This window comes from Grampus griseus, assembly GCF_964374135.1.
Source record: "Grampus griseus genome assembly, chromosome: 7".
Classification (NCBI taxonomy): domain Eukaryota; kingdom Metazoa; phylum Chordata; class Mammalia; order Artiodactyla; family Delphinidae; genus Grampus; species Grampus griseus.
In genome coordinates this window covers 86,706,674-86,728,010 of record NC_139001.1, presented here as the reverse complement: position 1 = coordinate 86,728,010, position 21,337 = coordinate 86,706,674, and the positions used below count along the sequence as shown (strand labels likewise).

Genomic DNA, 21,337 nt, shown 5'->3' with positions numbered 1-21,337 from the left:
CTGGCTTGTAGAGTTTCTGCTGAGAAATCAGCTGTTAACCTTATGGGAGTACCCTTGTATGTTATTTGTCGGTTTTCCCTTGCTGCTTTCAATAATTTTTCTTTGTCTTTAATTTTTGCCAATTTGATTACTATGTGTCTTGACGTGTTTCTCCTTGGGTTTATCCTGTATGGGACTCTCTGCACTTCCTGGACTTGGGTGGCTATTTCCTTTCCCATGTAAGGGAAGTTTTCAACTATAATCTCTTCAAATATTTTCTCGGTCCTTTCTCTCTCTCTTCTCCTTCTGGGACCCCTATAACGTGAATGCTGTTGTGCTTATTGTTGTTCCAGTGGTCTCTTAGGCCCTCTTCATTTCTTTTCATTCTTTTTTCTTTATTCTGTTCCACAGCAGTGAATTCCACCATTCTTTCTTCCAGGTCACTTATCCATTCTTCTGCCTCAGTTATTCTGCTATTGATTCCTTCTAGTGTAGTTTTCATTTCAGTTATTGTGTTGTTCATCTCTGTTTGTTTGTTCTTTAATTCTTCTAGGTCTTCGTTAAACATTTCTTGCATCTTCTCGATCTTTGCCTCCATTCTTTTTCCGAGGTCCTGGATCATCTTCACTCTCGTTATTCTGAATTCTTTTTCTTGAAGGTTGTTGCCTATCTCCACTTCATTTAGTTGTTTCTCTGGGGTTTTATCTTGTTCCTTCATCTGGTACATAGCCCTCTGCCTTTTCATCTTGTCTATCTTTCTGTGAATGTGGTTTTTGTTCCACAGGCTGCAGGATTGTAGTCCTTCTTGCTTCTGCTGTCTGCCCTCTGGTGGACGAGACTATCTAAGTGGCTTGTGCAAGTTTCTTGATGGGAGGGACTGATGCTGGGTAGAGCTGGCTGTTCCTTTGGTGGGCAGAGCTCAGTAAAACTTTAATCCTCTTGTCTGCTGATGGGTGGGGCTGGGTTCCCTCCCTGTTGGTTGTTTGGCCTGAGGTGACCCAACACTGGAGCCTACCCAGGCTCTTTGGTGGGGGTAATGGAAGACTCTGGGGGGGCTCACGCCAAGGATTACTTCCCAGAACTTCTGCTGCCAGTGTCCTTGTCCTCACAGTGACACACAGCCACCCCCTGCCTCTGCAGGGAAGCCTCCAACACTAGCAGGTAGGTCTAGTTCAGTCTCCTATGGCGTCACTGCTCCTTCCCCTGGGTACTGATGAGCACACTACTTTGTGTGTGCCCTCCAAGAGTGGAGTCTCTGTTTTCCCCAGTCCTGTCAAAGTCCTGCAATCAAATCCCACTAGCCTTCAATGTCTGATTCTCTAGAAATTCCTCCTCCCGTTCCCAGGCCCCCAGATTGGGAAGCCTGACGTGGGGCTCAGAACGTTCACTCCAGTGGGTGGATGTCTGTGGTATAAGTGTTCTCCAGTTTGTGAGTCACCCACCCAGCAGTTAGGGGATTTGACTTTATCGTGATCGTGCCCCTCCTACCATCTCATTGTGGCTTCTCCTTTGTCTTTGGATGTGGGGTATCTTTTTTGGTGAGTTCCTGTGTCTTCCTGTCAATGATTGCTCAGCAGTTAGTTCTGATTCTGGTGTTCTTGTAAGAGGGAGTGAGAGCACGTCTTTCTACTCCACCATCTTGAACCAATCTCCATAATTTCTTCATTACATTTTTGATCCCCTTCTCTCTCTGTCTTCTAAAATCCCTATAATGTGAATACTGGCATGCTTAATGTTATCGTAGACATCTCTTAAATTGCTTTGTTTTTAAAAAATTTACTTTTCTGTCTGCTGTTCCAACTGGGTGATTTCCATTATTGTATCTTTCAGATCACTTTTGCATTCTTCTGTATCACTTAGTCTGTTATTCATTCCTTCTAATGTGTTTATTTTAGCTACTGAATTATTTATTTTTGATTGGGTCTTTTTTATATTTTCTAGTTCCTTGTTAAAATATCAGTGTTTAGATCAATTATTTTTTTCTAATTCAGTTAACATTTTTATTTTCAATGTTTTGAATTCTTTGGTAAATTATTTATTTATGTTTTATTACTTTTTTCAACGGCTTCCTCTTGTTCTTTCAATTGTGGATAGTTCTTCTGACTTTTCAGTTCACTTAACTCTGCCTCTATGAATTTACATGAAACAGTTACCTTCTGTGGTCTTGAAGGGATGTTCTTAGGTTGGAGCATCCCTGTGCAGACTGCGTGTGCCCAATGCTTTTGGTGGGAGAGCTGGATTTGATATGGATACTAGTCACATCTTCTTCCAGGGTGTGCTGGCAGCTATCTTATGATGTGAGTATCTCATGACTTGGTTAGGTGAAGGTCAGAAAGTTCTTCCTACACTAGCCATTTCTCAAATTCCTTCAGCTTAAAACATCCAATATGCCAAGGTGCCGTATTTTTTTAAATACTTTTTAAAAAATTAATTAGTTTATTTATTTTTGGCTGCTTTGCGTCTTTGTTGCTGTGTGCAGGCTTTCTCTAATTGCGGTGAGCAGGGGCTACTCTTCATTGCGGTGCACAGACTTCTCATTGTGGTGGCTTCTCGTTTCGGAGCATGGGCTCTAGGTGCGAGGGCTTCAGTAATTGTGGCACACAGGCTCACTAGTTGTGGCTCGTGGGCTCATAGAGCACAGGCTCAGTAGTTGTGGCACACGGGCTTAATTACTCAGCGGCATGTGGGATCTTCCCGGACCAAGGTCCGTGTCCCCTGCATTGGCAGGAAGATTCTTAACCACTGTGCCACCAGAGAAGTCCAAGGTGCCACATTTTGAGGTAGCATGTCCTGAACCCCATGACTGCCAAGAGTACCAACTTTTAATAAGAAATTTTCTTATCATTCTTCAGAGAAGAGAAGCCTAGGCCCCCACAGCTTAAAGTCCTGTTTGTCTTTCATGTTGTAAAGATCTGATGGCATTAGGTTGGAGAGTGGTGTGTTATCTCTTCATTCTTGTGGATAATTACCAAAGCACTTTCTTGATACTCTATTCTACCTATTTACATAATGCCAAATGAATGCTCACATGGTGACATTTGATGTGCTTTGAGACAAAAAATGAACAAACAAAAAAACCCAAACCTCAACCAAGTAAAAGGAAAATAGTTTAGGATGGGGAACCACACTTTGGGGAGGCATGAGATGAGATAATTCAGTTTACAATTCCACTTTTTTTTCACACTGAACACATTTTAAAAATGACTTTCTAAGTAAAAGTAACCCAATACCTATATATCTGTAAAAGCGTCACCAATGAAAGAACAAGACAAAAAAAAAAAAAAAAAATGGGAGCAGAGATCTGGGTGATTGCCTCCTCTTCCTGGGTTGTTGATAAGGCTGACACACACAGAACATGTTTAGTCTTTAAACTACTTATTTGAATGCTTAGTTGAAATTTGAGCCATGGTACACCAATTAAAACCTCTGGATTCTAAAAAAAATCCTTCAGTATTTGTTCTCTAGATCGACAAAGAACTGTTAATTAATCAAATTTAAATGTGTGAACAGTATTTACACCTCTTTGATTGGGTCTGACTTAAGAAATGCCAATGAAAAAGTGACACAGGATCTATAAAAGTAGGTTGAATTAGATGGTATGCTTTTAAAAAGCCTGCAAAGATTTAAGTAGTCTAAATAAAGACAAGTATACTACCAAATGATTCAAATTTCAGCAAGAAGCTTAATCTTTCTTCCCATAGAATTAAGATAAAACTTAGTAGAACACAATTATAAACTTGTGCATTTCTAGAAGATACTTGAAGCATATAGATTGGTTTGCTAATGAAATTGCATTTACTGCAATCAAGGAAAAATTATAAAACAAATCACTAAAGTTCTGATTTATTTGAATAAAAAGTAGATATAGAGAACAATCTTTGCCTACATATGTATTAATATTATATGCATACAAAGAACAAAAATCTATAAATTCAATATATCTACTTCAGATATATAAGTAATCATTTAGATTTTTTTAATTTGCCTGATCTACAACACCAGGATTATTACTTGTCTAAATTCTGGTAACCTTCTGCTATGACTAGATAGGCTGATATAATTTCTGTAAAAATTCTGGTTTTAACTCTTTTCTATTGGCTATTTATGATTGGGAGTAGCTGTTAATCTAGATTTCCTCGTGGAGCATAATAAATATGACAGACCTGAACAAAAGCATCTATCTGTTTAAACTGTATTTTAAAATATAAATGTAAAAGATTATTTTTCAGAGAACCTGATGTTATCCTTGGGAGGAATTTTAAGATATGTATCATCTTTCTTGGAGTTAATTACATTCATTGTTTGTAGTGGATTAACAATGCCAAATGGAAGAATGTTAATTAATTGAATAAGTATATTTTCCCTTTTCTTCTATTTCAGTTGATTTATCTTTAGTGAATAAGGATGAAGAAGCCATCTATTTCTTGGGAAATTCTCTTGGGCTTCAACCAAAAATGGTTAAAACATATCTGGAAGAAGAACTAGATAAGTGGGCCAAAATGTAAGTATTATTTCACAAGCTATCATTCAACATCTCATATAAGAATTTTAAAAATCACACCAGGTTGTCTAATATTTGGAAAGGTGTATAGTAGAATCTTAGAATTTTAGAGCAGAGGGAACCTGAGGGACTGTGTCATTCAACACTGGATGAAATAACTGAGGATCAGTAAATAAGGTATTATGGCAAGTTAGTTGCAGAATCAATAGTAAAACTTTTGAAATATTTAAAAATTTAAGTTTCTCCCTTGAAATGACACATCTACATCGTATGCAATTATTTTATTTTCTAAATGATTAACAAAGCAGTTAATATTTAGGATTCAATTTAGTGTTTTCATGATTAGTTCTTGGCTAAACTCTACCACACTAATTTTTATAAATAAGAAAATAAAAATTGTTGAGGTAGGGAGAGGAGGTTGAGTGGAAGAGAAGGTGCTTCCCTCCCCAAATTGAACATGATTATTGAGAAGATGCTCCATTTGGGCTTAGCTAACCATGCAGGAATCTTAAATTAGGATTCATCTTTTTCTCCTTCTTTTATTTTCTGCTTTTACTCTTCTGCTTATGAAACCCTTCATACTCTCTGCTTACCTCAATGATTACCCTCTTTAATATCAACCTTCTCAACCACTGATTAGCCCTCCCTGAATGTCTATTGCATTAATAATCAGTGCTCTACAATAGGCAGTTTAGAGGTGTCTACTTTCATTAGTTTCATATTCTCAGCTATATTGTAAATCCCTTAAGGAAAATAACCTAATCTTATGTACTTCTTATCCTTCCCCAGTGATTACTGATAAAGCTGGAACTGAAAATATTTTAAAATATTTTTAACTATTTAAACATTTTATATTTAAAATATTAAAAATAGTACAACTATTTTAAAAATATTTTTTGACTCTTAGAATCTGAAAAATAGATATGAAGGGGAAGCTAAACCTGAAGGATAGGAAAAAAAAAAATTCAGGAAGGAAGATGAAACTAAACCAGATAAGAATTCTGAGCAAGATATTTGGTTCTTATAGAAACTCAGAAAGTCTTTTCCAGCTTTCTATATTCTTCAGGTCAGTGGTCTTTTACATTGAGACCAAAACCTCTTCTATAAAGTTTAGTTTACACTGACTATGCCAATGATTACTACCATGGCTATTAGATAACATTGCAAAGTTTCTTAATTTAAGTGGTTAAGAATGTAAGTTCACAACTCAATGCAAGAATAATAGAGTTTTATATAGTTTATTAGGCATATTATAACTTTACCTGCGTAACATTTATGCATAAATTGAAAAATAAATATCACCACATTTGGAAGCATTTTGCACTAGCAAGCTTTAGTATTTAAAAAATGAGGGTCATATTTAATAAAAATGGTTAATATTCATTTTTGGCCTTAATGTAAAAGATAGCAAAGAAGTAGATTGAATTTCAACTTTGGAGAGTGTCCTTGACTCTTGGATATTCATTCAGCAAGACTGTGCATTTTTATCCTTCAGGTATTTTAAAAAGATGCCACTCTTCTATCCTATTCATATTCTTATGATTATCCTACTTTATTAAAAGAATGGTTGATTATTCTCAAGACATGTATTCCAGTTATGTTCCAGGAAAGTGCCTCTCTGTCATAATGCCCTTCTATTGTTGTTACCTTTCAATTTTATATTTTACCTTGTGACAACAGAAAATTACATAATCTTAAACCGTTCTACCTATTTTTCATCAGACAGACGATTTAGCAAGGAGGTGCACTGTAATGCTTCAAGCAATGTAAAGTAAATTTTAAAAAGACGACTTCTTCTGAGAAAAAGATTAGGTAGCTAGTTTGTTTTATTTAGTCTTTTTGCTGTAAACTGTGGTGGCCCAGTCAACATCATAGCCCTGCCAGCTCAACGTCAGTGGTGTTTTAGGTGCATGATCGCAATCCTGTTTTCCCCTATCCCACCCTTGATCTTTCATCTCAAATGGGTTTGTTCATTACTTTTTGCTCCTAAATATTTAGCTTAAAATTCCACTCTGGCCTTTTCCAGCTAAGGTTGTGTTGGGAGGAAAACATTTCCTCTACCAACTTACATTCTAGTGGCTGGGGGCATGAGAATTAATTGACAACAGACAGATTAGCAGGAGAAAAGTTTATTTCACATGTGTGCAGAAGCACTCTACAAACAGTGATTCACTGATCAGCCAGAGTAAAGGTTTAAAACCAACTTAACAAAAGGGGCGAGTTTTAGGGCTTCAGTAGGAAAGTATGGAAGGTTCTGTTGGGCTTTTCCATCCTGATGATAATGGGCAGTATCTTTCCGGGCTGGAAGCCCCCCAAGAGGAAGATGGAGGAGAAGTAAATTTGTAACTCCTAGTGCTAAGCGTCATTTTTCTCTGACGGTGGGTCAATGGCAATGGCATTTTCAGGAGGCTTTCCTTAAGTCTAGATAATGTTTCTTTCTTAGGCTGCTGTTTGTCCACATGCTTTTAGTTTAAAGTAATCTTCATGCCACTCTGGTGGCCTGTTGGTTACTTCAATTCCCTTTCTGGCTATTGCTTTTGTTTTAAATCTCCCCTGCATATATTTGATTTGCCTCTAGATCCAGGGCCTCCCATTACTGTGGTGAGTTTTATCCGATTATCTGTTCCTCTTCATCTCCTCCAACCCCACTTCTGCCCTACTTCTTAGCTGATACCCAAGCCAGGCCAGTGCCTCCCCCTCTTCTAGATCACTGAGAGATTTTGAGAAGAACTGAGTCAAACAGAGCTACACAGTCACTAAACACTCTAATGCACATTGAAATTAGTTGGAAAAAAAATAATATTAAAAATTTATAATCTTAAGAGTAACATAGAAATTTGAGTGCTCTAAGCAAGATATTACTCTGGGATATTGATGTCAAGTCTCTGGCCATCCATGACCTATAATGTAGGAAATGACATTTGGCTCATGGTTTTCATCTTCTATGTCATCATCTTTTATGGCCTATTGTAGACATACTACCTACTTATCTACAAAATAAACCATCACTGGTCACAATGCCATCCAATCTTATAATTCATATGGCTACCATATTTGATTATTTATACTAAAGAAAAGTCAAGGATACAGGCACACTTAGAAATATTTTAGGACCCAAATGATTTCTTCTAAAACTTCAAGTTACTTAAGGCAAAACTATGAAAATAAAATACTTACCTCTGTGTTTTTTATAAATGATTATCATTATTTTCCAAAGTCATTTTCAACTGTATGTGATTTCTAAAGTAGGTTATTAACACTTTACTTTGGAGAATATATTATTTGTTTGGTGAAATGATAATATTTAGATAATTTTAATATTCTGAAATAGAAAACTTTTAGGGTAATTTCACTCTTTGATATATAATAATTAGTTATCAGCAAGAAGCTAACATAATAAGAAGCAACAATATCATATGCTTGTTCATTGTGGGTCTGCTAGGATGGATAGGCAATAAACTTAAATAATTTTTGAGAACATTTAAAATTATATATTTTACCAATGGCCGAGATTATTTAAAGGAGAATAACATGGGTTAATATTCATAGCGGTAAAGTTCGGCTAGAAGGGAAAGATATGTCAGTCCTAAAGAGCACATTGTAAGTTGAGAAATGTATATTGTGTCCCTAAGATATAATCACTATATCTTAGGTCTTCTGGGTTGTCTTATCTGCTAGATAAATAAATTTCTTTCTTTTTCATAGGAGCAAAAACTTGCCACATTTGTGTTTTTATAGGCATTCTTCTAAGAACTGAGATATATTAGGTAGAATTATTTAAAGAGAAAAATAGCCCGCTGAATTACATAGTAGGAACAAAAGGCCTGGTTTGCAGACAGTGACTTAACTTACATGGCAATGTGTGTGCAGAAAAGGTACTGGTAAAGCACATGGGAGAGGTCTGCTCCTGCAGACCTGCAGTGGTTCAATTTATGGGTTTCTTTCTTTAAAAAAAAAAAAAAAGTGTATTGTAAGGGAGGAAAGACTGTCCCCCTACTCTCCTAGATCCATTAGCTGGGTCTATGAAATAAACATAACAGGCAGATTAACGAGAGAGAAGGCATAAAAGTACATTTTTAACATTACGTGCATGAGGGCATCACAGGAAAAAGAAAAAAGTGAATATCCAAAAAAGCAATGAGATTTGAGAGCTTAGGTACTGTCTTAATAGGGACAGAGGAGGGGTATATAGGCTACTCTGGGGAAAGTAAACGATTTTTAGGAAGGATGAATGGAACTTTAGAAGAATAGATGGGAAGTGTGATAGCTTGTGACAAAGTTTGTCTGGCTGTGGTGCTGACTTCTAGTTTCCTCTCTTGTGACAAGAGTAAATCTCCTCTGGTTGATGAAACTCCTGAGGAGGGAATTTATGACAACTGAGTCCTTTTTGGAGGATCTGTCTTCAGGCAGATAAGGGGAGTTCAGAGATATCTTCCCCATGTATTTGCTGTTTTTCAAGTGCATTCCTTTTTATTAATTAATTTATTTAATTTATTTTTGGCTGTGTTGGGTCTTTGTTGCTGCGCGCGGGCTTTCTCTAGTTGCGGCGAGAGCGGGCTGCACTTTGTTGCGGTACGTGGGCTTCTCATGTGGTGGCTTCTCTTGTTGTGGAGCACGGGCTCTAGGCACGCAGTCTTCAGTAGCTGCAGCATCTGAGCTCAATAGTTGTGGCTTGTGGGCTCTAGAGCACGGGCTCAATAGTTGTGGCGCATGGGCTTAATTGCTCCACGGCATATGGGATCTTCCCAGACCAGGGCTTGAACCCATGTCCCCTGCATTGGCAGGCGGATTCTCAACCACTGCACCACTAGGGACCTCAAGTGCATTCTTTGTGCTTTGTGCAAAATAATCCTTATGCCAAAGAGGCCAGTTTTAGTGTGGCATATTCTGCCACCCTTCAGTATGAATAAGAAAATACATGGTATGACATGTGACAGAGCTTTTCCTGACATCTCTGTTGGCTAATCAACAATTGGATCACAGAAAAAAACTTGTGATATCATTAAGGAAGACTGTGAAGTCTTATTTATTCGCTTATTGGGGGGAGCTTTTAAAAGCAGGGCAACTTTTCATTTTGTAGGATGGTTAAAGCACAGTCATATTTCAAAGAGGATCCACATTTCTATTAACTTCCTAATTAGATTTTATATTCTGAAATTTAATTTTCTGAGCAAATACTGCTTTGTAGACTTCTCTGAGAACAGCCCACTCAGGCAATGATTGATGCTATGGTAGTGAGTGAATGCTTTCCTATGCTCTCTTTTCCTTTCCAGCACTTGTAAAAGAAGATTGCAGCTATACTGCAACTATTTTAAGCAGTTTTGAATGAGAACAACATAATCTTTCTCTTAACTTGAATATGTACGTTATGACTGCAGTGTGATCCACATCAGCTCTTTCTAATGACAGGCCACTTTACTTTGAGTTTATTTGGGTAACACTTTCTAAATACATTTCACTATCTCAGGCTAGGAGACTGACAAAATGAAGAAGCTGACTCTGCATGTGATATTTTAAAGGGAGGAATATGACAAAAGCATTCCAAGAAGAAAGTATCCTTAAAGATTATTATCATGGTGCCTACCAGAGTGAGAAGTAGGTGGCATCATATTCTGAGATATAAATTCTCTGAGGCAGAACATAGACTTTTACTACCTAAATGTATTAAGATGTATTGTGCTATCAGCAAGGCCATGGAGCTCTATATGATTAAAATAAAAATGTATCCAAGTATCTGCCTTTAAATACTATTTAATGATAATGATTTTTGTCTTTAGTATTTATATTGGAAGTCAAGAGAGAGGCAAGCTGCAGGCTATCTAATAATAATATGAATAATATGCACTAACAGTTGCCCTTCTTTTCCTCCTTAGTTCTTATAGTCTGTTTATTCTCAAAGAAAGTCTTCTTCCTTCATCTCAGTTTATATGGTAATTGAAATATTAGCTTAAAAGTTGTGTTTTACACCTCATGCTGGTGAAGTGAGTTTTAACATTAGATTTTCATTAGGAAAGAAGACTCAGAAAAGGGGTACCATGTACCAATCTTTTTCACATGTTGCTTGTTTTTCATAGCTATCCTTTAAGTTATATATTGTAACCCATTTACTTTTATAAAAGTGGAAAATTAGGCCCTATAAACCTCTAATAAATGTAGCCTCGGGCCCAGTATTGCCCTGGACCTGTCTCATCCCAGGTGATGGAGCCAATTGCTAAATATTCAAGACTTTTGTTGATACCAAACTGGCCACGTGAATGGGGGTAGTCATACCGCAAAAAACAGCAAGGGCTAAAAAACAGGGCTCCTCCCTTCCAGTTCCCCACTGCTGTGTAGAGGAGAAAAAATATTTTCCTTTACCCTACTGAGTTTTTACCTGAGAGCTTGTAATAAAAGATTAACAAGAGAAGAACAAACGGAAGTGTATTAACATGAATACCTCATGTATACATAGGAAACACCCAGGGAAAAATGAGTAACTCCCAAAAGTGGCTTAGAATTCAAGCTTAAATCCCTTGTTAAAAGGGAAAGAGGAGGAGAGATGAAGGCCTCTTAGAGGAGAGTAAAGGATTTCTATGAAAGATGGTCCTTGAAGAATAGATAAGAGGTATAGTTTGTGACAAAGTTTATCTGGGGTGTCACTGAGTTCTAATCTCTTCTGTGCTAAGAATCAATTTTCCCTGGTTGATGAAACTCCTGAGGAGGGGATTTATGACAACTGAATTCCCTTTGAAGGATCTGTCTTTAGGCAGATAGGGAAGTTCAGAGAAAGCTTCTCCATACATTTTCTGTTTTTCAAGTGCCTACAGCTCAAGATGATCAATATACCACTATGCTACATTTTAGTGTGGTGTGTTCTGCTACCCTTCACCTCTGAGAGAAGGTTTACCAGCTCACCACTGCCAGCTTACTTAATTTCAGAGTATGTATTCATCACAATTAGCACTATACATAGAGCACATGCTCATTCTTTTCTTCCAAGTTTAAATAGTCTTTGGATTCCAAAAGAATTAAAAACAATCTAATTCAAAGCTTCCTAAGATATGTTTGTAACAGTACACAAAGTCACTCCCTTCTTAATCCTTTGTTTTAATTTCTTCTCCTATATTTTTCAAATATTTTGCCTCCTCATTTGATAGAAACTACCAGGGAGTTGAAGTTCTCTTATGTATTTTGTGTTTTTTCCATTATGCCTACTGGCATATTTACTAGAATAATAAAATTGAGCTAGAACATGATAGATGAAATTGCTAGAAAATAGGTCAAGAAATAGTGTTGGCTTTGATTATTGCCAAGTTTTACTATCTACTTAAAATGTTACCATGAGTATGGTCACATTTTATACACTTCTATTTAATTTACAGATTGTAATTATATTTTAATGTTTAATTAATAATAATTTTAATCTCTAGCCTCAAAGAACAGTTAATATGTTTTAGTATAGGTACAACTATATGGTATGGTATACAAGTAAGGTATTCAAATAGTCTTGAAATTTTCAAAAGAAAAGAGAAAAAAATAACATCTTAGACTCCAAAATAGAGAAAAATAATGAAATATATGGGTAATCGCCCCTACGCTCCCCAACAGAAAGGAAATCAAAGAAATTTTTTTAAATGACAAGTTAAAAAGCAAAGTTCTCAAGTATTACTTTTGGTTTTCAAAAAAGCATGCTTTTTATTAAAACACTACAAAGACTCATTTAGAAATGTCCAGTTGCTAATGCTGATATCTGAAAACTCTCACACACACACTCACACAGATACACACAGACACACACATAAACTAAGATTGTTCATCTCCCTTTTCGATTTCAGGGGAGCCTATGGTCATGATGTAGGGAAACGTCCTTGGATTATAGGAGATGAGACTATTTTAGGACTTATGACTGACATTGTAGGTAAGTATAAAATGAATTTTTTCCAGAAGAATCATAAAGATATGATCATTTAGTTATACACATAGGTTATACGGTAAAAATTTTATTGAAGAATGTCCTGATTTTCTATTTTAATCCATAACACTAAGACGTAAGCATGCCTTTAATTAAGACTTATTGCTAATGTTATTTTTTATTATATATTCTAGGACTAGTATTTGCTCACCAATGAGAAACACACATATTTATAATTAAATAAGTTTCATAAAAATCATCTTAAAAGACTTTTATAAGGTTTTATTATATGGTAAAATAAACATTAACCTTAACATGCTAAAACACCAATATGTTTTGGTTCATTTCAACTTAATTCATGGTGATCTTTTAAAATTAGGCTGAGTGCTGTTGAAAATAATATAGTTGATGCTGTTTTTTGGTATATAGTGTATTCCTTAAAGTGAATTCTATCTACTCTTGGTAAAACTATTCAAGATAGTTTTAGATGGTAAATGTGTTAACATTTCAAAAAAAGTTATCTGTTTAATTGGGTTGATTGTTCAGCATTGCCTAAAATCTTATATGAAATTTAAGGTATTAAACAAACAAAAAATATAGCTCTGATGACCAGAGACGAGTGTGCTTCTGGGCCCCATAGTAAGTTTCCTACATAAAGCCTCTTCTTTAAGATCAGGAAATGTAACAAACTTCCCTAAAACATACAAATAAACATAGAGAATTAGGCAAAGTGAGGTGACAGAGGAATATGTTCCAAACAAATAACAACATGAAACTGAAGAACTAAGTGAAGTGTTGATAAGTAATCTACTCGATAAAAAAATCAAGGTAGTGATTATAAAAATGCTCAATGAATTAGGGAGAATGGATGAAAACAGTGAGGAGTTAAACAAAGAGTTAGAAAATATAAAGAAGAACCAAACAGACCTGAAGAATACAATAACTGAAATAAAAATACACTAGATGGAATCAACAGTAAATTAGATGATACAGAGGAACGTGTCAGTGAACTGGAAGACAGAGTAGTGTAAATCACTCCAGCTAAGCAGAGAAAAGAATAAGGAATTGAAAAATAAGGACAGTTTAAGAGACCCCTGGGACAATATCTAGTGTACTATCATTCACATTATAGGGGTCCCAGAAGGAGAAGACAGAAAGGGGCAGAGAAGTTATTTGAAGTGATAATAGCTGAAAACTTCCCTAACCTGGGAAAGGAAACAGACATCCAGGTCCAGAAATCACAGAGATAAGATCAAACCAAAGAGGTCCACACCAAGACACATTGTAATTAAAATGTCAAAAAATAAAGAGAAAGAGAAAATCTTAAAAGCAGCAAGGGAAAAGCAAGTAATTACATACAAGAGAACTCCCATAAAACAGTCAGCTGACTTTTCAGCAGGAACTCTGCAAGGCCAGAAGGGAGTGTCATCACATATTTAAAGTGGTGAAGGAAAAAAAAAAACCTATGAACAAGAATACTCTACCTGGCAAGACTATCATTCAAATTTGAAGGAGAGATGAAGAGTTTCACAAATAAGCAAAAGTTAGAAGAGTTCAGCACCACTAAATCTGCTTTACAAGAAATGTGAAAGAAAATTCTGTAAGTGGAAAAGAAAAGGCCACAACTAGAAATCTCTCTCTCTGTTTTAATGTTCTTACACAGTATTCATTTGCTCTGTAACAATTCACATTTTAAATAGTGCTTCCTGACAACATGCCAGCTGGCTCTTCTTGAATAGGGGCAATAAGGATAGCAATTCACATTCAAGGTGGTGATATTACCAGAACACACTAGAAGGGTAAGCAGAGATCCTGGGGGGGGCGGGGGGCGGTGTGTGTGTGGTGGGGAGGATGTTGTCTAGGGTAGAGGGTTTGTAAGGGAAGGAAAGAGGAGAGGTTGGGAGAAGGAACACCCTTGAATTTGCAGAAGTCATTACTCTATCTAAGTAGTGGTTGTATTGGCTTTGCTGGTAACCCCATGTAGGGAGAAGAGGAAGAAAGGAGCACTTCCTATCTTAGATGTTTGGTTGGGGGCTTGCCTGCGAGGAGAAGGAAGTTTAGGGACACATTTGACAAGAGACCAGCACCCACATCAATCAGGTGAAGCTTACTCAGTCTTCAGCCACCATTTACATCCTCTGTACTGGCTGCAAGAGGGAGAGGAAACCTCAAGCTTTTGTACTATGTTTAACAAGGAGAAATTCAAACTTATTATAGTCAAAACAATCTAAGGCAGTTTGCAAACATACCACAAAGAATTTAGGGACATTGTTTTTCTAGCTTCTTCTTATGTATTTCTGGGAGTCACCCCAGCATAAATATAGTCTTCTGCCCCAATCAACCCCCACAAACCAGATCCTCAGTAAACAACTTTGCATTTTACTCCTGCCCAAAGTGGCTGGCTTCCCAGAAAGCCTCAACATGGTAGAGAACCAGGCCTAGATGGCCCAGCCCAGGTTGCAGGACTACTGCCCAAGTTTAGGTATTCAGTCAACTAAAAATTAGTCCTTAGAATTCTCTATTAGACTAAAATCTCACTGGTAAAGGCAAGGAGGACACAGTTCAATCCATAACATATTCCCTGTGAAAACAGAGTTAAATAAATGTTTATCCACCTCTACACTAACTTAGCTCCCAGTATCTAGGCAGGAGACTGGAAAAGTCTTCTCTGCGATATTTGGGCAGCCTGAAGGTTCTGACATGGGTTTTCATAGCACGACAAACCCCACCACATGCACAGCGGGGAACACAGTGGGTGCTTAACACACCCCAAACTACCAGACTTTAAGGAAAACCTGTTTTTAGTTTATGAACTATATGAATGTGTAACCTGTTCCGTTCAGCAAGTTAAAAAAAAAAAAAAACAACACTCCATCGAAGAGTTGCAAGCAAAAGCAACAAGCTCGGTTTGCTGCTAGTTATTACTGAGTAATCATTACACTACACACATTTCTGTTTTATGTGGTTATATTATAGGATCAGAAGATTGGCTTCTAGTTTAAGATAACACATTAAGTACAAACTGAAAATGCTCCTTTCTATTCCAAAAACAGAGAAATGATAGAAAAAAAATTAGATTAACAAACATATAGCAACACTAAAAAAAATTAAATAGAAATCCCTACTGACCAGAAATATAGCAACTGCTGAGAAAGAAGCAGTTGAAAGCTGGAAGCACAATATCTGGGGGGTAGTGCATGGAGCCAGGAGTGTGTAGGGCCTGAGTGCAGGACTCTCACAAGCCCCAGGGCGAACCTGCAGAGCCCTGGATGCTTGGGGCTCAAACTCAAGGCCAGAACCTTGTCAGCCAGGGTGGGTAAAGGTGAAAACATAGCAACTCCTGCCAAACCAGTCAGGATCTTGGGAGCACAGAGCATTTGATCAGACTGCCAGCATTATCCAGAGGAGTGTATATTCTCATGGAGGGAATTCCCACCTGAACAATCCTGGACTACATTTACGGGTGTATTAATTAGTTGTTTGACAATGCTTTCATTTATGTTCATTTTTTAGACGCCTATTATATTCATTCAAATGCCTAACATGTAAATTTAAAAAAAAACTGAAAAAAATCCTGCATTAATTTGACCTCAGCATGTATGTTTTCCTTAGATGTGGACTGTCTCTTTCTTTGCTAGATTTGCTTTCAGAACATAAATTACATGCTAATCCTATTATTTTGTGATTAGTATTTATTATCCTTTAAGAGGAGTTCAGATGTTTATATACAGGCCAGGGAAGTGGTAAGGCTATCATTTAGTGAGATTTATTTATGAAGCCCATAAAACCTGCAAAAAGATTTCCTTTGATCGTTTAAAAGTTTATAGCTCTATTGCAACTTATTAAATGTGCATGTGTTTTGTTGCCCAGCAAATACACATATGTCAGAATGATCAATGAAATTTAAACCAGCTCACCTCTCATGATGATTACTAAGGAAATTAAAAAACAACAACAACAACTAAATACTCAAATTTATTTAGATAAGTAAGAAGATTGAGCTTACTAAAAATGTTTAAAGAATATTTATCAGTTCTAGCTTTAGGGATTTTTGTGTGTCTTTGAAATACCATACAAAGCTGTAACGTATGGGACAAACTTCCTTATGTTTTCTGTGATTTTTGTCCTTGAATGTTGTATAAATTAAATTACATTTGATCCTAATTATACAGGATATAAAAATAACAATTATGTCTTGAAATGGGCAAAGTCACATTTGTACATATGAAACTCAATAAACAGTATATGTATTGTTTATTTTATATATATACAGTATATATATATTCTCAAAGTTTCAAGCCTTAATATGACAAATGCATTGTCATATTTTATTTGAAATATTGTCAGTGCATTAAACTAAATAGTTTAATGATTAGTTTATTAAATGTTTATTTTGTTCTCTACAATTTATGTTGTATCAGGAGAAATATTTCTACATTTTTGTTGTTGACAGTATCTGCAAAAGTATATTATGAGCAATATTTTAAAAGCTTGTTTTTCTTTTTAATTTCAGTAGCTATCATCTATCCCCAAATTTCTTTACTTTTAAAACTGTATATGTTAGTCCAAGAAATGGTTCTTAAGTTGAAAAATGAATGAGTTCACTTTGTTCGATTTAGTAGGAACTGATTCTTTTAGAAGGTATTGTGTGTCTGTTCATGTTTATTTTCTTTGCTGCAAATCCCATGCAGGTTCCCTTTTGCCTTGGTTGATAGTAAGTTCTGAGAAAATTTGGTAGAGTTCGAAGTAGCAAAAATATTTTGTTAAAAAAAAATATATTTAATAGCTCCTAATTTGTTTCTCATCCACATATATAGTACTCTGTTGCAATTTTTTAAAATCATTCTTTCTCACATGTAATACAAGAAACCTAAAATCCTCTTTGGAAGTAGATATTGTATAAATCACAAAATAAATGTTAAAATTATGTGGTAACTACAGAAGAGAGCAGCAGAAGTCAAATTGATTTTTGCTACTTGTGGGCTGTCTAAATGTGTCATGAACAGATAAGTTGTATATTTTGGACTATGACTGAATCTTCCAGGTTCTTAAAACCACAACCTGTATTTTGCCATAAAATTTCTCAAAAAGAAGTAACAGGAGTATAATAAAAATTATTATGTGTACAAATTGATAGAGTGGATAGAGAAGCGGAAGACACAGTGAGCAGCCCTGTATTTCTATGTCCACAGACATAGAAAAGAATTTCCATTTCAGATGAGAAGAAAAACCATTAATAAAACATTTTATATGGAGCTAACAATTCTGCAAAACATGGAATAACTTTCCCTTATAGTTAATGTCATATTATCAAGATGCTAGAAATAGAATTGCTGAAGAATATTATTAGTATTATTATTAAGCCTACTTCTCCCTGGGTACATAAACATCACAAAGGGCTAGATACATACATTTCGGCTTATAAGAATGTTGTAATGTGAACATAAATTTGCTTTATGAAACTTGTGGTTGACCCTCAGAGAAGCAATAATCCCTGGGAGCTCTCTCCAAAGTCATAAATCCTCAACCACACACTAGCCACCTCCAAGGCCATAGGAATTTGCTATTTGAAAAACAGAGTGGAAAGTTCTCGGACTTAGCCGAACTACAAACCTTACAACAAAATCCACAATTAACATTTGCATCTGCTTAATAAAATATACAGAACATGGTATGGCAGTTATGAGATCCATCATTAACCTTCTTATCAAACACTAAGCAGCCTGGAACCCTGCTGGCCTCACTTTGCAAAATATTTGAAATTAAATGAAGATTAGAAAGGTGCAGAGGGATGTTAGTAATGAACATGGGCTTCCTATATTTGACTTACAGGGAGTGGATAATGTAGACAACACTTCCAAATGTTACCTTGAACAAAGATTTTAATTAATATTTTTTTCTATAAGATTTTGTCTCCTACTTCCTATCTGTGAGAACTTAAGCGAGTTAGTTCATTTCTGTGCACATCAGTTTCCTCATTGATAAATATGGAAATCAAAGTAGATACCTTATCAAGTTACTGTGAAAATAATACAAGTTACATTAGAAGTGTTGGCACATAATAAGGGCTCAATAAACGTTAGCATGCCAGGCATTGAGATAAGAAGGCAGTGCTTGTACATAACTTTCACCTTCTGGTAAACAAAAAGTTATGTTCAATAAATAAGCAAGCAAGAAAGCACTCTTCAAATGAGAACCCTGGCTCACACCCATCTCAGATGAAATAATTCAAATTTTTACATTTACTGCAGTGAGTTTTATATGATCTTCTAAAATAAAGACTCTTTCAAATCCTGATAAGTTTTCATGAAGTTTTTAAAAAAAACCTTGGCCTCTAGTAAATTTGCCCTCAATACTTGTGGTTCTTTCTTTTATTTTTATTTTTTATTGAATTTTAGTCAGATGAATGGATAAAGAAGATGTGGTGTATACATATATAATGGAATATTACTCAGCCATAAAGAAGAATGAAATATTGCCATTTGCAGGGGTGTGGATGGACCTAGAGCATATTATGCTTAGTGAAAGAAGCCATACAGAGAAAGACAAATACTGTATGATATCACCTATGTGGAATCTAAAAAATAATACAAAAGAAGGTATATGCAAAACAGAAGCAGAGTTATGGATGTAGGAAACAAACAAGTGGTTGCCAAAGGGAAGAGGGAAGAGGGAGGAGCCAAACAGGGGAGTTACAAACTACTATGTATAAAATAGATAAGCAACAAGGATATATTGTACAGCACAGGGAATTACAGCTCATACTTATAGTTATTGATGTTTCAACATTATTTCACAAAAAGTTCTTGGGAGAAAGAAAAGGTACAAAGAAAAGCAACTTGAAATAATTTCAGCTTGCTTAAAAAAAAATTTTTGTCTTATGGAATGCTGATAATATTGAAATATCTTAAAACAGCAAATGTTGATTTCAGAAATACATATTAGACCAAAAGAGATAGGTCAATTAGATATATTTCCTTTGGAAAATAGGCTAAAAATCAGTCTGACTGGTGGCCCTTTCATGTTAACAATGCTTGTTTCTTTAGTGCCTTTAGGTCATATTTGGAATAAACATTTCTGTTAATGTTCTGCAGCATTAATATTTGCACCATCCTTAGATATACATAGGTACGCACGTACATGTTAAGTACACCGAACCTCTCCTTGACAAAGTTCGTTAGCAGGTGAGGAGGGCATTTTGTGAAGAGCTTGATTGAATTTAAAGTGTGCCAAGGCGGGATAATTTTTGCGGGCAAATTATTCAAGTCAGTGAGGGATTATTTACAAAGAATGGATCCAATGTTAGCATGCCATTGAGAGTGAGGGGAGGAAAGGCCACGTGTATGTCTAGATTAATTCAGCCTAGCACTTGTGGTTCATCACAATCCATGCAAGAAAAATTTTAGGTGATCCAAAGTGAACACTATTATTTGAAGGACTAACATTCCTGAGGAATGAATAATTATTTTAATCAGAAGGTAATCACTAAGCAAAAATGGAATGCCTGACCTTGTATAGAAAGTCTCACTCCCTTCCTGCCTCTTCTATTTCTTTGTTTTCATTTTGTGATAAAATTTATGAACTTTCTCCTCTTTTGTTTTCTTCCCACCACATTCTTTCAAATGCTTTTCTTTCTACTAATTCTGCTTGCTCAGTATGTTTGGGGCGTGGCTCCCCCATGGATACCAAAATAGGAGGATGCTCAAGTCCCTAATATAAAGTGAGTCGTGCCATGAATAAAGTCCGTCCTCCATATCCGCAGGTTTCATATCCACAGATAAGGAGGGCCAAATGTATTATTTTTCCTTCCTTTTCTCCTTCCACGCTCCCTGCCAGAATATTTTTTATTAAAATGAATAGTGTTCAGAAAAGATGTGTGTAAAGAGCTAACAGGGAGTTAAGAGTTATATAAGATTAATATAATAGATAATGTTTTGTTTTAGAAATAACAGTAAAAATTCATACCATAATGCAAAGAAACGAATAAAATAAAGCTTGCAGCATTTCTTTCACCATATTTCTAAAAGACTTTTATACCGTAGGAGAAGACATATGCCCCTGTATACAAATTAAGCTTTCTAGTATGTTTGAGACATTTTATTTAGTGCTAGGAATGCAGAATGAGGTTGTCGTTATTGTCCCTTGACTTGAGACACTATTCACATTACAATGACCAGAGATACATCTCCTAACAGCCACCATTTATTTACCAACCTTGCATTCAAATGGGGAAATCCATCAATCAAATGCAACAAAAAGTTTTTCTTGACTAAATGAAGACACAGGCCTTTCCTTAAATGGCTATGTTGAAATATAAATTCCTAAGTTATACACTTATTTCCAGTGGCCTTCCCTCAAGTGAACTTAACCTAAAATCCATCTATTAATTAGATTAATTATTCTACTTACTGTCTATTCTTTTAGTAAAAATGGGACTCTATCAGAAGTATTTCATTGGATACAAAGTGCAAGACTTGTATGATGCATTTTCTCTAACACCTAGTACAGCCTTACAAACATTAAAGCTCACAGCCCATTTTTCTCAGTGATAGTAAAGAGAAATCATTCCTATTAAACAGGTCTAATTGCCTTTAAGAGACGTCATAAGAACTAAAAATAGGGAAAGTATTATTATCTTTGTTATTGCGCTCTGAGTTCTTCAGTATTCAATGTATGCTTTGTCTCTGGGTCTGTTTCCAGTGGCAAAACCCTTGTTAACAGGAATTATATCAGATTATGATTGTGTAGTGGATATATTAATTTTGTGTGTTTTCTTCATCAGACAATACATATCTATATTAATTATCTTAATTATCTTATATCAGTGTGTATAAAGAGCTATTTAGCTCTTTGTACTTTGCTCCTAGCTCTTTTGTCTTATAAACTACAGTATTGTATATCTCACTGTAATAACAGTGAATTATGTTTAGTAACATTGCCTTCTTTTATTAAAGATGCATTTTAAT

At 35.7% G+C, this 21,337-nt stretch overlaps 1 protein-coding gene across 2 annotated transcripts in view; it reads left to right on the top strand.

Annotated features, from left to right (window-relative positions):
• The window catches only part of KYNU (kynureninase), a 90,611-nt gene that overhangs the window by 9,535 nt on the left and 59,739 nt on the right, over positions 1-21,337 (top strand). For both annotated transcript variants that reach the window (XM_082658332.1, XM_082658331.1), the window contains 2 exons: positions 4,360-4,480; positions 12,295-12,377. In XM_082658332.1, coding sequence (XP_082514458.1) covers positions 4,434-4,480; positions 12,295-12,377 — 130 coding nt within the window. In that variant the 5' untranslated portion in view covers positions 4,360-4,433. The remainder of the gene's footprint in view (positions 1-4,359; positions 4,481-12,294; positions 12,378-21,337) is intronic.